Source organism: Asparagus officinalis, chromosome 4 (genome assembly GCF_001876935.1).
Source record: "Asparagus officinalis chromosome 4, Aspof.V1, whole genome shotgun sequence".
Taxonomy (NCBI): Eukaryota; Viridiplantae; Streptophyta; class Magnoliopsida; order Asparagales; family Asparagaceae; genus Asparagus; species Asparagus officinalis.
Genome location: NC_033797.1, coordinates 139,641,064 through 139,655,245, shown reverse-complemented (window position 1 = coordinate 139,655,245; position 14,182 = coordinate 139,641,064). Strand labels below are relative to the sequence as shown.

At 42.5% G+C, this 14,182-nt stretch overlaps 1 protein-coding gene across 2 annotated transcripts; it reads left to right on the top strand.

The window, feature by feature from the left end:
• LOC109839556 (probable metal-nicotianamine transporter YSL9) lies at nucleotides 830–9,365 on the top strand. 2 transcript variants are annotated; one of them, XM_020408034.1, is made up of 8 exons: nucleotides 830–1,025; nucleotides 1,362–1,794; nucleotides 1,882–2,054; nucleotides 6,503–6,600; nucleotides 6,723–6,818; nucleotides 6,899–7,088; nucleotides 7,175–7,289; nucleotides 8,146–9,365. In XM_020408034.1, the coding sequence occupies exons 2-8, from the start codon at nucleotides 1,431–1,433 to the stop codon at nucleotides 9,078–9,080; spliced, it is 1,971 nt and encodes a 656-aa protein (XP_020263623.1). In that variant the 5' UTR covers nucleotides 830–1,025; nucleotides 1,362–1,430; the 3' UTR covers nucleotides 9,081–9,365. The 2 variants fall into 2 exon arrangements, with proteins under 2 accessions (XP_020263623.1, XP_020263622.1); XM_020408033.1 differs by having other exon boundaries at nucleotides 6,684–6,818.

Below are 14,182 nucleotides of genomic sequence, written 5' to 3'. Positions count from 1 at the left end.
AAAATGTCAGTTTTGGCAGCTTTACTTGCAAAAACGCCTCATTTTGAGGCTTTTTTGCAAGTAAAGCTGTCAAAACTAACAATTTTGCCAGTTTTGGCAGGAAAACAAGGGTAAAAAATGCCAACTAAACAGCCCCTTATCTTTCCGTCACTTCTCTTGATTCGGAATGCAATAGCACTTTCAATTGGGGGACCTAGTGGCAATTTCAAGGATTAAAGGAACTAATTTAGAAGTTATGAAAGATTTAAGAGACTAAGGGGCTGTTTGGTTGTTGTTGGTAAAGTTGTGTATTTATGACACAACTTAGAAAGTTATTGTCCACCTCATCAATTTCACTTTTATACTTTTCTTTGTTTGTTTTTTATTCCATTGGAATCATAAATTGCTTGTTTTGTTTGCAAATATAACTTTAATTGTTTGTTTGAAAAGTGTAAAAAGTGATCCCTACTCAAATGATCATATTGGTTGGAATTATTTTTTATTATTTTTTTCTGACTCCAATGTCAGCTTTCTCCCAAAATCATATCTTTTTTTATGAAATCACTTTACAAGCCACATCAGCATATGAAATCACTTTAAACTATTTTCACAACTACAAACAAACAATTGAAAGTGATGAAAGCTGACATTAGGACCCATTTTTTTTTACATTTTCCATCATTTTACATGGTAAAACCATACAACCAAACAGCCCCTAATATAGAAAAAGCACTTTTTAATTGCGTTTGATGCTCGCACCTCATAAACACCAAATTTGCATATTTTGTCCCTGCCACACTCCTTTATATATATACATTGTTATCAGTGACTCGTGCTGTGCAAGTGAAGAGAAAGAGGGAGTGGACAAGGAACCCATTTGTCTCCTTTGATTCTTTTATATATTTTTTTGAGCAATTTGCACTTTTGATTGTTGAATGCTGATTGTGCTCCTCAAAGCACGTCACAGCGCAAAAATCCTGTCCTTTTTAAGATCTCATTTCAATCGTCTTCGAGTTTTTACCTGAGGAAGTTGATCATATACGCAGGTGAGCTCTCCAGCTGCTGGTTTTAAATTTTCTTGCTGATTAATTTTTATGTGGGTTAACTTTATTTTCTTGAATTTCGTAGAGGGTTTCATTAGTTTCTCTTCTACTCGTGATGCAAGTGAAAATTCCAGCTCAATACTTGAAATTAATCTGGAAATTTTCTTCAATTTGTTAGTGGCATGTTGAACTAGAAGAGGCATGCCCATTTGTTCTTTAACGCTTTTGATGCGTCCATGTGATCCTTTTGTTTGGTCTAATCAAATTCTATTGCATGGGTCTTTCTTACTTTCCCCCAAATTTAATCATCAATTCTGTTTAATTATTTTCAATGAACAGACTTAAAAGAAGGATCAAGCAGTCAATTGAAAGTATAGTAATCAATACCCAACTCAGTGTTTACCATAAATGAAGGAAGAACCAAACCAAACCCAAGGAATGGACAAAGACCTCAATCTAGAAGACCCCCTTGAAAAATTACAGTCCTTAGACTCAGAAAATCTCCCTCCGTGGTCGAAACAACTAACGCCCCGAGGCCTCGTGGCGAGCCTCATCATCGGAGTTATATACAGCGTCATTGTGATGAAACTGAACTTGACCACCGGCCTCGTCCCTACCCTCAATGTTTCTGCCGCTCTCCTCGCCTTCGTCTTCCTTAGAACTTGGACTGAACTCCTTCACAAGCTCGGCATTGTCACTGAACCTTTCACCCGGCAGGAGAACACCGTGGTCCAGACTTGCGCAGTTGCCTGCTATAGCATCGCCGTCGGAGGTGAAGAATTTGATTTTGGTTGAAATTTGGGTGAATCTTGATTGGATTTTTGAGATTTGGGTGTTTATTGGTTTTGTCTGGTTGCAGGGGGGTTTGGGTCTTATATGTTGGGATTGAACAAGAAGACATATGAACAAGCTGGGATCGACACAGAAGGGAACGCACCGGGGAGTTATAAGGAGCCTGGGATTGGTTGGATGACTGGATTCATGTTTGTTGTTAGTTTTGTTGGGATTCTTACCTTGGTTCCTTTGAGAAAGGTACTTGCTTCTTTTAGATTGATGAAATTCAGGACTTCGTTCATGTAATTCTATTAGTTTTATACAGGTCATTTGCTACAGATTGAGTCTGTTAAGGAACTGCATATAAAAAATATACAATTCTACTCATGATGTAATTCTATTAATTTCACTGACCATGTATTAAAGCGAAATTAGAAAGAAGATACCACCGCGTGAGTCATGGTTTCTACCCATAAAAAGGGCGCTCGGCCTGCGGGGGCATGTTAGGGTATAAAATTGGGTTAATTGTGGATAGGCCCCATGTACTATGCCCAATTGCAGATAGACCCTCTGTACTATCTCCAATTGCAGATAGGCCTCCTGTAGTTCTATTGTTATAAATTGACCCCCTGAGTGAATTTGTTTGACCGTTTTACCCTCAGGAGATCTATCTGTCGAAAAAACAATTTTCACTCTTTTAAGGATAAGAGTATGAACAATTTTACTTGGGGAGTCTATCTGCAACAAAGGACTACTGTGGGTTTCTCTGGAGTTAGCCCTATACAATTATCAACCCTCAACCCTAACTGCAACTTTAGACTATGTCCTTTCTTGTAGATTAATGAAACTCTGGTCTATATGCTTGTAACTAGTAACTTGCAAGTAATATATATTCAGTGACATTATATTGGTCACTTGCGATAGGATGCTTTTGTCAAGTAACTTTCATGAAAGCTGTAGGCTGTGATTAGCATCCCATCAGCTCTGTTGTCATGTTCAATAATTTATTTTCTGTACACAATTTTATGGGTCATTGATCAGACCATTGAAAATGATAGAATTGACATCGCAGACATGGTATTCATATTTGACTGCATCAAGTTTATACGTAATTATGTGGACTTTATCACCAGGCGTATATATGTGATGTTTCTTTAAAGGAGTATTTGTATTTTCTAGTTGCTGGTTTGTACGTAACTACGTGGACCAACAAATTTACGTGATGTTGTGCTATATTTCACCCAAATTAGTACTGACAGTTCATACTTACTTGATAGGTAATACTATTTTGATCCAGTTTGTAGTTTGAAACTTAATTATGCGGGCCAACAAATTTATATGCTGCTATGCTATAGATCATCCAAATTTAAGAAACTTTCTCTTTTTCTTATGTCTGATTCTGTATATGTATTCCTTAATGATAATGGAATGCAAGTATCTATCACCGAAAGGAACATTCAACTTGTATGGCCAGTAATTATATACAAAGGGAAACTTCATATGGTTCATCAACATCTAATAGTGATATCTCAGCATTTCCTTTTTTATTTATTGGCTGTTAGCATTGGTGGATTCATATATTGTCTTAGAAGGGCAATTGCACTCCTAAGATTCTGCAAATTTACATTCTATAATATTGTAAATTTACAATTTGCCCCTTGTAACTAAAAAATATTTGCAACCCAGTTGAGTTTTAGGCTATTTAATTTGAAAATTTAGTCTATTTTTTAAAGAATGTTGTTTTATAATATTACACTTTAATTTTTGGATAAATAGGTACTTCCGCCCCCTAAGAAAGTTTTTCTGTGTCCACGAGTGGCTGTTAGTGAATGAGGCTTGATGATAGGTCCTCAGCTACTCGCAAGACTGTGTCTTATCATTTTCATAACTTTTTTTTAATTTCAAGTCCTATTCAATTGACAACTCCAATTTGACAAAGAATAATTTGATTTATGATGCAAATCAAAATTATTCAAAAGTTAGGGCTCAAAAGGATCTCAACTATTGATAGAATAGTTTTGGCTTATATAGCCTTACACACATTTACATATAAGCCCTCCAATATCCCTCAATTACATTAGCTTCTCAACACTCCTCCTCAAGATGGGCGAAAGATGTCTACTAAGCCCATCTTGTCACACCCTCTGGCTAGATCTACTGAGCTAAGTCCTTTAGTCAAGCAGTCTGCAGCCTGCAGCCTGCTCCTTAGTTGGAACATGACCTAACTCCAGTAGCCCACTGTTCAGCTTCTCCTTGATGAAGAATCTATCAATCTCAATGTGTTTCGTTCTGTCATGCTGAACTGGGTTGTTGGCGATGCTAATAGTTGACTTGTTGTCACACCACAAACTCATCTTGGCCCCTTGGTCAAGATTCAGCTCTACCAGCATGCTCTTCAGCCACATCAACTCCGCAACTCCCAAGGCCATGGCTCTGTACTCTGCTTCAGCTGTTGATCTCGCCACCACAGATTGCTTCTTGCTTTTCCAGGAGACTAAGTTACCTCCTACAAATATGCAATACCCTGAGGTAGACCTCCGATCATCTCCACAACTAGCTCAATCTGAGTCACAGTAGCCCTCAATGTTCACATGGCCACTCCTCTTGAATCTTAGTCCTTTGCCAGGGGCCCCCTTCAGATTCATGCATGTAGCGGCTCACCACGCTTACTGCAAATGAGATGTCTGGACGTGTGTGACTCAGGTAGATTAGCCTGCCCACCAATCTCTGATATCTCTCACGATCAACTGGTTCTCCTGCCTCAGCACTCAGCCTGAGACTCTGATCAATTGGTGTAGCAGTAGGCTTGCACCCTAACATCCCCGTTTCTGTAAGAAGATCCAGTGCATATTTTTTCTGGGAGAGAACAATCCCCTTAGGTCCATGAGCTATCTCTATCCCAAGAAAGTATTTAAGCTGACCCAGATCCTTCACTTCGAATTCTTTGCTCAATCTCACCTTGAGCTGAGCAATCTCCTTCTCATCATCCCCAGTGATGATCATGTCATCCACATACACTGTCAGCATAGTGATGTGATCCCCACTTTTTCTGAAAAATACAGTATGGTCGGCATTAATCTGTCTGTACCCCATACCAATCATGGCTCTCCTGAACCTGTCAAACCATGCTCGAGGGGACTGCTTCAGCCCATACAAAGACTTCTTCAGCCTGCAGACCTTTCCTACTGTCTGTCCTGTGCCACATCCAGGTGGTATCTCCATATACACCTCTTTCACTAGATCTCCATGTAGAAATGCATTCTTCACATCCAGTTGGTGTAGTTCCCATCCACCATTTGCTGCCAAAGAAATCAACGTCCGAACAGTACTCATCTTCGCCATTGGTGCAAAAGTTTCATCATAGTCAATGCCGTATGTCTGGCGGTACCCTTTTGCCACCAGTCGTGCCTTGTATCGTTCAACCTTCCCTTCTGGATTCTGCTTCACGGCAAACACCCATTTGCATCCTACTGTTCTTTTCCCCGCTGGCAATGTCGCTAATTCCCACGTGTGGTTCTTTTCAAGAGCCCCCAGCTCCTCATGCATAGCTGCCTTCCACTTTGGGTCCTTCTTAGCCTCCTGCCAGTTGTTAGGTATAATAACAGAATCTAATGATGCAATGAATGCTCCGTGTGAAGAAGATATGTGAGAATAGGAAATAAATTGAGCTAGATCACAACCATATCTCTTAGAGGGATTTCCCGCATTACTACGAGTAGTCCTTCTCTCTGACATTGGTGCAGCGAGAGGGGCAGGAGTAGGAATGGTATTATCTAGAGTGGAGGGTGGTGTAGGTATCTCAGGAGTTAGAGCAGAGCTGGACGAGGGACTAGGCACTGACACTGTTACTATAGGCACCTCTGGCTCCTTCCCCCTCCTACTGTATGTAAGCAAATCCCCCTGATCTGTAGGCCTAACACCCCTTGTCTCTTCCTCCTCCCCTTCGTGGTGCGCAACACAACAAGAGAGTTTGATCAACAAGAATTCCTATTTTACTAAGGAAACAAGAACCAAAAGCAAGATATCTCAACAATGTGAGATATCAGCTTTTCCTCTCATCAGTTCGAGGACTGACCTGTCGAGGGAACCTAAACAAGCTATTACAATTCGAGAAAAGAAAAAAGAGTCATCTAATACAGATTACAGATCCCCTTTATTTTTTTTCTTCTTCTCTTGGATCTAATCAGCACGTCCTGGCCATCTTCTCTTCCCTGGCCATCTTCTCTCGTCCTTCAAACAGCCAAGGTTCCCATCTCGTCCTTCAAACAGCCAAGCTTCCAAGAAATCCTAGCTCTCTCCATCGCTGGGAAATGGCAGCAACAGCAGCTTCGCTCACGGGGTGACTTCCACTTCAACACACTCGAAGGCATCCTGTTGATTAAGTGAGCAGCAGTCAAGACTGCTTGTCCCCATATTCAAAAGTTAGGGCTCAAAAGGATCTCAACTATTGATAGAATAGTTTTGGCTTATATAGCCTTACACACATTTACATATAAGCCCTCCAATATCCCTCAATTACATTAGCTTCTCAACAAAAATTCACATCAAATATGTGCCACACATATAACATTTCATAAACTTAACATCAAACTGACACTAAATTCTTTTGGAAACTGACCTATGTCAATGGTAATAAATCACTTTCCTCACATTTTGTTTCCAGAATCTTGCACGAGTTTGACACGTATAATCTCCTTTGCTCACAGATAATGATAATTGACTACAAATTGACTTATCCAAGCGGCACTGCCACTGCTGTTCTCATCAATGGTTTTCATACTCCTCATGGAGATAAAATGGCGAAGTAGGCACTAACTTACCTTTTCCTCCACAAAGAAAACCATCATCATTTCTAGTTTTACACAACTGAAAATTTCACTTCTTTAGGAGCCAAGTGCATGGTTTCACGAAGTTCTTTACTGTCAGCTTCATCTGGAGTTTCTTCGAGTGGTTCTACTCAGGAGGAGATGTGTGTGGATTTTCACAGTTCCCAACATTTGGCCTTAAAGCTTGGAAACAGACGTATGTCTCATCAATTAGTTTCAGCTTATGTTTGTTTTGAATTCATCAAAAGGGTATAGTCTTAACTCGTATTGGTACAGATTCTTCTTTGATTTCAGCCTCACATATGTTGGAGCTGGGATGATTTGCTCTCATCTTGTGAATCTCTCTCTTCTTCTTGGAGCAATTCTTTCATGGGGAATGATGTGGCCCTTGATAAGTGAGCTCAAAGGGACTTGGTACCCTGAAAGCTTACCGGAAAGTAGTATGAGAAGTTTGCAGGGCTATAAGGTCGTATGTACAAACTACTAGTATAATGTACTCAGAATTCTGAATGATCATGCCATTTTACTTATGCATATGTTTTTTTCTATTAGGTTTTCATCTCAATTGCACTTATACTTGGAGACGGGCTCTACAACTTCCTCAAGGTTCTTGCTTTTACTGCAAGAAGTATTCATTCTCGATCAAGATGTAGAAACCTTCAAAAAGGTAAAATGCCAAATGACCATGCTTAAAATTTTTGGTATATGTTAACACGCATAGCTCTTACATAGATCACATAAAGTAGGCTATTTTCTGAAGCTGAGTCAAAAGACTCAAACCTAAAAGTGATAAATATCATTAGGAGTAAGCGAAGAGATTGTTTCTAGTTTATATTGTAGGGTTTGATTTAGCAAATATATAGCTATCTATGGTTTAACTTGGACAAGCAGGCTTAAAATTTATTGATAAAGTTCTCATCTTATCTAAATATAAATTTTCTACTTAATGTATTGGTATAGCTTTTCATATATTAAACTTACGCTTTTATATATTCCTCCAGCTGCTACATGTCATTGAAGGATGCAATCTGACATTGTTTTTACCATCCCATTGCGTATCTTATGTCTTTAGAAAATTTGACCATTGAATATACAATAAAGGGTTAGTTGGAGATAGACCCCCTGAACTATCACCTAATCGCGAATGGATCCCCTGTAATTCTATTGTTGCGGATAGACCCTCTATAATTCCATTGTTGCGGATAAACCCACCATATTATTGCCTAGTTGCGGATGGACCCCTTGAGTGAATGTTTTTTTACTCTTTTACCGTCAAGAGGGGTCTATTTGTCAGAAAACACTTTTCTCTTGAGGGTAAAAGAGTTAGCAAGAAATTCATTCAGGGGGTTTATTTGCAACAAAAGAACTAAAGGGGCCTATCCGCAATTTGGCGATAAGACAGGGGGTCTAACCGCAATTAACCCTACTATAAATTAACCCAGGTCCTGAATTCTTCATTCATATCTTGCAACTCAAGATCTCTCCTTTTTCTTTTTCTTTTTCTTTTCCCCCCCTTCTCTCAGTGGCAGGTACTCCTCTCCTTGATGATATCCAACGTAATGAGGTTTTCATGAAAGAAAGCATTCCTCTACGGCTTGCCTTCTCCGGATACATATTCTTCACAATTATCTCCCTCATCATCATTCCCATGATGTTCCCCGAGGTAAAATGGTACTATGTCATCATCGCCTACATCATTGCCCCCATCCTCGGCTTTTGCAATGCTTATGGTACTGGCCTCACAGACATGAACATGGCCTACAACTATGGCAAAGTTGCCCTCTTCATTCTCGCCGCTGTTGCTGGCAAAGACTCTGGAGTAGTCGCAGGCCTCATAGGCTGCGGGCTAATAAAATCCGTAGTATCAATCTCCGCTGACTTGATGCACGATTTCAAAACGGGTCATCTAACCCTAACATCCCCTCGATCAATGCTCCTTAGTCAAGCCATTGGAACTGCCATGGGATGTGTCATCGCTCCTCTTACCTTCTTCCTCTTCTACAAAGCATTTGATATTGGAAATCCAGATGGAAATTTTAAAGCTCCTTATGCGTTGATATATAGAAACATGGCTATTCTCGGTGTTCAGGGTTTCTCTGCGCTGCCTCAGCATTGCTTGCAGCTCTGCTATGGATTTTTCGGATTCGCTGTCGCAGCTAATTTGATGAGGGACCTACTCCCATCAAAGTATGGGAGGTGGGTCCCGTTGCCGATGGCGATGGCCGTTCCATTCTTGGTCGGAGCGAGCTTCGCGATCGATATGTGTGTTGGGAGTCTGATAGTGTTTACTTGGCACAAGATTGATAGAGAGAGGGCTTCTCTTATGATTCCTGCGGTCGCCTCTGGTTTGATTTGTGGAGATGGGCTTTGGATACTTCCATCTTCTCTTCTTGCTCTTGCAAAGATTAGTCCTCCTATGTGCATGAATTTTTTGCCTACCAGATTATTACGTATGTAGAAATTTGGAGTATTTTTCGACGAAGAATTCAAAGATGATGGAAAAAGAAAAGTGGAGATCAAGTTTACTTCTACTGACAAGAACAGTGAAGAGAGAGTAAGGTATGTACATACAGTAGTCATAAGAGAGATGAGATTTATGTTTGGGTAGAGAGCAGATGATTCTAGGGCAGAGAGAATTTGCATAATCCACTGTGTTCATCTTCATGTAAATAATTTGAGAGTTCTATAAAAGAATATTATGAAAAATATTATTTATATCATTATTAATTATTTATTTAATATAGTGAACGAATCATAATTGAGAAATATTACACATGTGATGATGACAAGCGGGCAACAAGTTGCGCCGCTAATCCTTTCTGAATTGCAAAACCTAATCTACGAAACACGTACTCAGCGGACCCTGTTATCGCTACATTCTTATTCATGAATTTCTGTATCCTCCTGAGAAACTCTACCGCATCAGTTGCAAGAAAAACAAACGTATCGAAAGCGAACGAGATGAAGTTGTGGTGGTTGTCCTTGCAAGCTTGATCATGTTTGCCCACCTTTGCCTTTGTTGCTCTATTCGCTGCATGTCCAACCTTAAACTCTCCATTACCAAACCCCACCAACGGAGATACCCCTGTGAGATCAACACAAGCATGCTTCCCCCCGCTTCAACTGTAAATAAGAACATTTGCCGGCCTTAGAGTAGATCTAGCCTCTCCAGGAGGAGTGAGGAAGTTGACCGGCGCTTCCTTCTTTGATGGGATTCCTACTCTTTGAAGGATATCATACAAGACATCTCAGACTAAATTGTGTCTGTACTTGAACCCCGGCTGCTTCTGACAATGAATGACATGCTCTCCGAAAGCATCCATATGCGTCCTACGACAAACTGGGCATAGTGTCCCCTCCACGAACAAAGGAACCAACAACCTGTATCTGAGGATGGCTTGGTACTCCCCCGGAGTCATACGTTACCCCAATCCCTCAATAGGCGTGGCCAACAAGAAATCCTGGGCGTGCTTTGCCCGCAGGCACTCAACAATCATAACATGCCTCTCTGACAAGTCAAACTCCGTCGATAGATCTCTACAAACGCCACCATAAAAGATGCCTGCCAAGTAATGCATTGGACACTTTAGTGGTGATTTGAAGAAGGTCAACCTCAGGTAGTTTGGCTTGAAGAAAGGCCAGGGCGGAAGTAAAATGCCCACCTAAAGAAACCTCACCACAACCTCTCAAAATATGGTCTTGGAGCTCGATGGAGTGAATCCGAGAGGCCACAAAGGAAAACTGTATGACATATGCCGCTGCATAGACCCCCAACCCACCCGATAGGTAAAGAGGCCAGCCTCCATTGGAGATCCCCAAAGCCTGATCCTTCGGATGTGACAATGCTCTCGACTGACCTTCGAAGCGCAATATCAAACTGAGTTTCCGCCTGAGCAAAGAGCTGTGGCGGATAAGTCCTCAAGGCGAAATACAACTTGGACAAACCCGCACAAGCCCTCAAAAGGACAAGCTCGCACTGTGGATCCCTAAGTTGGTCCAATGCTTCCATTAACTGAGTCTCCTTTGCCAACCTCTTCACTGCTAACCCTCCAACAAACCCTCGTCCATGCTAACTGCTCCACCTAAAAGCCTTTCTCCATCACGAGGACGACTGATATCCAAGGGAAAAAGCCCCTCCAACAAACTCCTAGGATCCGGTGAGGGCCAGAATAATTCAGTTTTGGTGACATTGAGGTCCAACCCGAGCCTCGGGCCTTCAGTCTCGATCACCTTATATGCCTTAGCAATCTCCAAAGTATCCCCGACCAAGGAATCATCGTCCAAGTACCAAGCATGAAGAGCCAACTTGCACTCTTCCTGCACTCGTAGAATCAACGGATGAAGCGTGAGCGCGAACAACAGAGGCCCTAACGGATCCCCCTGCTGGATCCCCCGAGCAGACCAAATGAAATCCACCCCCAAATACAGTCTAGCGGGTTGCACATATAGAAATTCCACCCAAGGAGAGATCGGCGAACACTTAAGGAGCACTTCCCGCAACATACTGTTAGGATACACCCCAATAAGAACGCCTCTAACGGAGATGCAATACACAAAATAAAGGCACAAGATCAACCAAAGTACTCACAGATATACGTGGTTCACTCCTTCGGAGCTACTCCACGGTGCAACGACGATGCCAAATTATTTTATATCCTAAAAGAATTGATCAAAGAGAACACCCTCTCTTGATCAGATACACTCCAAGAACTCTCACAATCTCTCTCTGTGTTTTCTCTCTTACTCTTCTATGAGAGGAGTTGTTTCTGGGATGAGATTTCCTTAAGAGTTTAGGATCATATTTATAGTGTTTGAGAAAACACTATGCACAAATAAAATATATTAGTGGGACCCGTCTTTGTGGGACCCACAACCCTTTTTTCAAACTTCACCTAAGTTTTGCCTAACACTTTTGTTTCATTAGGAAAAACTCACTGCCTAACTTTGTCCTTGGTCAAAAATATTAGCTGGGGCTGCTAACAATCTCTCACTTGAAGATTTGATTGAGTATCAATCATATCTTCACACCACTCTTGGTTGCATCATCCGGATGTCTTGTATCTTTGGCGTCTTGCACTGTCCTCAACATTCTCAACGGATGCCATATGAGGCTGCACACAGCCTCACCTTCTCGAGCGGAACTAGCTTGGTCAGCACGTCGGCTGGATTGTACCTCGTATCAATCTTCACAAGCTTGAACTCGTCCTTGCTTTGCCATCTCCGTATGGCATGGTGCTTCACGTCAACATGCTTGGTCCGAGCATGGAATGTGTCGTTCTCTGACAAGTGAATGGCACTCTGACTATCGCAGTAGATGAAGTATTTCTCAAAGCTTACTCCAAGTTCGAGAATAAAAACCTTCAACCATAGCAACTCCTTTACTGCCTCTGCTGCAGACACGTACTCGGCTTCGGTTGTCGATAAAGCCACAGTATCCTGTAACTTGGATCTCCAACTTATCGCTCCACCACCCAAGATGAAGATGTAGCCGCTCGTACTCCTTCTCGAGTCTATGTCCCCGGCATAGTCTGCATCACAAAAGCCCTCTAGCTGTAAATCTGCCCCGCCATACTCAAGACAATGGTCGGACGAGCTTCTCAAGTAGCGTAGAAGCCACTTGACCGCACCTCAGTGTTGTTACCCTGGATTGCTCATAAAGCGGCTCACAACTCCCACTCCTTGTAAAATATCTGACCTCGTGCACACCATCGCATACATCAAACTCCCGACGACAGATGCGTATGGTATGTTGGCCATGAACTCATGCTCTTCAGCAGTCTCTGGTGCTTGGGTCTTCGATAGCTTGAAATGGCTTGCAAACGGCGAGCCCACTGCTTTAGCTTTCTCCATGCTGAACTTTTTAAGAATTTTCTCAATGTAGGCCTTCTGAGACAACCTCAGCCTCCGTGCTGATCTGTCTCTGATGATCCTCATTCCTAGAATCTGGTTTGCTGGACCCAGATCCTTCATCTCGAAGCACTCGGAGAGACGCCCCTTGAGTTCTTCAATGCGGGCCAAGTCGGGCCCTGCAATCAACATGTCATCAACATAAATTAAGAGTATCACATAGGATTCACCATATCTCTTGATGAAGCAGCAGTGATCTGTGTCACATTTGAGAAAACTGTTTCCTCCATAAAGTTCTCGAACTTCATGTACCACTGTCGCGGAGCTTGCTTCAGGCCAAACAAGCTCTTGAGCAGGCGACACACGAGGCCCTCCTTGCCTCGTTCCTCGAAGCGCACTGGTTGATGCATATAGATCTCCTCCTCCAAATCTCCATGAAGGAATACCGTCTTCACATCCATCTGCTCTAGATGGAGATCTCGAACTGCCACAATGCTCAGTATAGTTCGGATTATGGTCAACTTGACGACGGGAGCAAAAACGTCAGAATAGTCTATCCCTGCTTTCTGCTCATAGCCCTTCACTACAAGTCTCGCCTTGTAACGTCTCCGTCCATCGGCTTCATCCTTGACCCGATAAATCCACTGATTGTGAAGAGCCTTTCTCCCTCTTGGAAGCTTTACGAGCTCCCAAGTCACATTCTTCATCAAGGACTTCATTTCTTCCTCCATGGAAGACTCCCACTCGCCCCGAGCTTTGCTGGTCTGCTGTACCTCCTCATAGCTCTCTGGCTCACCACTGTCAGTCAGGAGAAGGTAATTCATGGTAGAAAGGTACCTCCCTGGCACCCTTGGGTTTCTTGGACCTTTGCGAATTGCGATCGGTAACTCTGCTGGATCCTGCTGCTGTGCATCCGGCATGTTCTCTTGGTCTCCGTCTTCTATGCTGATTGGTATCTCACCGCCATCCTCACTGTCAGCAATATCTGAAAAAAGAGGGGGAAATAGCTGACTCCCACTCACCTCTTTGGTCTTGTACACAACATTCTCATGGAACACGACGTCACGACTGCGCACCACCTTGCGCGTATCGTGATCCCAGAAGCGGTACCCATACTCATCTCCTCCATAGCCGATGAAAGAGAGCTTCTTTGACTTTGGATCAAGTTTTGACCGGTCTGCAGGATTGGTCATGACATAGGCGTCACAACCAAATACTCATAAGTGCTCTAGCTTCAGCTTCTTTTCGGTCCAAGTCTCCTCAGGTATCCCATAACTGAGAGCCGCGGATGGCCCGCGGTTGATTAAGTATGCAGCAGTATTGACAGCTTCAGCCCAAAAGCTCTTGGGCAATCCGGAATGGATCCTCATGCTTCTGGCGCGCTCCAAGATAGTACGATTCATGCGCTCCGCCACTCCGTTGTGCTGAGGTGTGCCTGGGACGGTCTTCAGTCTCCGAATCCCACGGGACGAGCAGAAGTTCTCGAACTCCTGGCTGCAATACTCGCCTCCATTATCGGATTTTAGGCACTTCAGCTTATTGCCTGTTTCATTCTCCACACAGGCAAGCCACTTCTTAAAGATGATGAAAACATCTGACTTGTGCTTTAAGAAGAACACCCATAGTTTTCTATCAATAAAAGTGACAAAGTAAAGAGAGTTACCAACAGATGGGACTTGCGCAGGTCCCCACACGTCGGTGTGCACCAACTCC

Excerpts from the sequence above, each read along its gene's own strand:
- LOC109839556 (XM_020408033.1), top strand. The coding sequence starts at position 1,431 with ATGAAGGAAGAACCAAACCAAACCCAAGGAATGGACAAAGACCTCAAT. Across the intron at positions 2,055-6,502 it reads CCTTGGTTCCTTTGAGAAAG|ATAATGATAATTGACTACAA; the intron begins GTACTTGCTTCT and ends CTTTGCTCACAG. Across the intron at positions 6,601-6,683 it reads CATGGAGATAAAATGGCGAA|GAGCCAAGTGCATGGTTTCA; the intron begins GTAGGCACTAAC and ends TCACTTCTTTAG.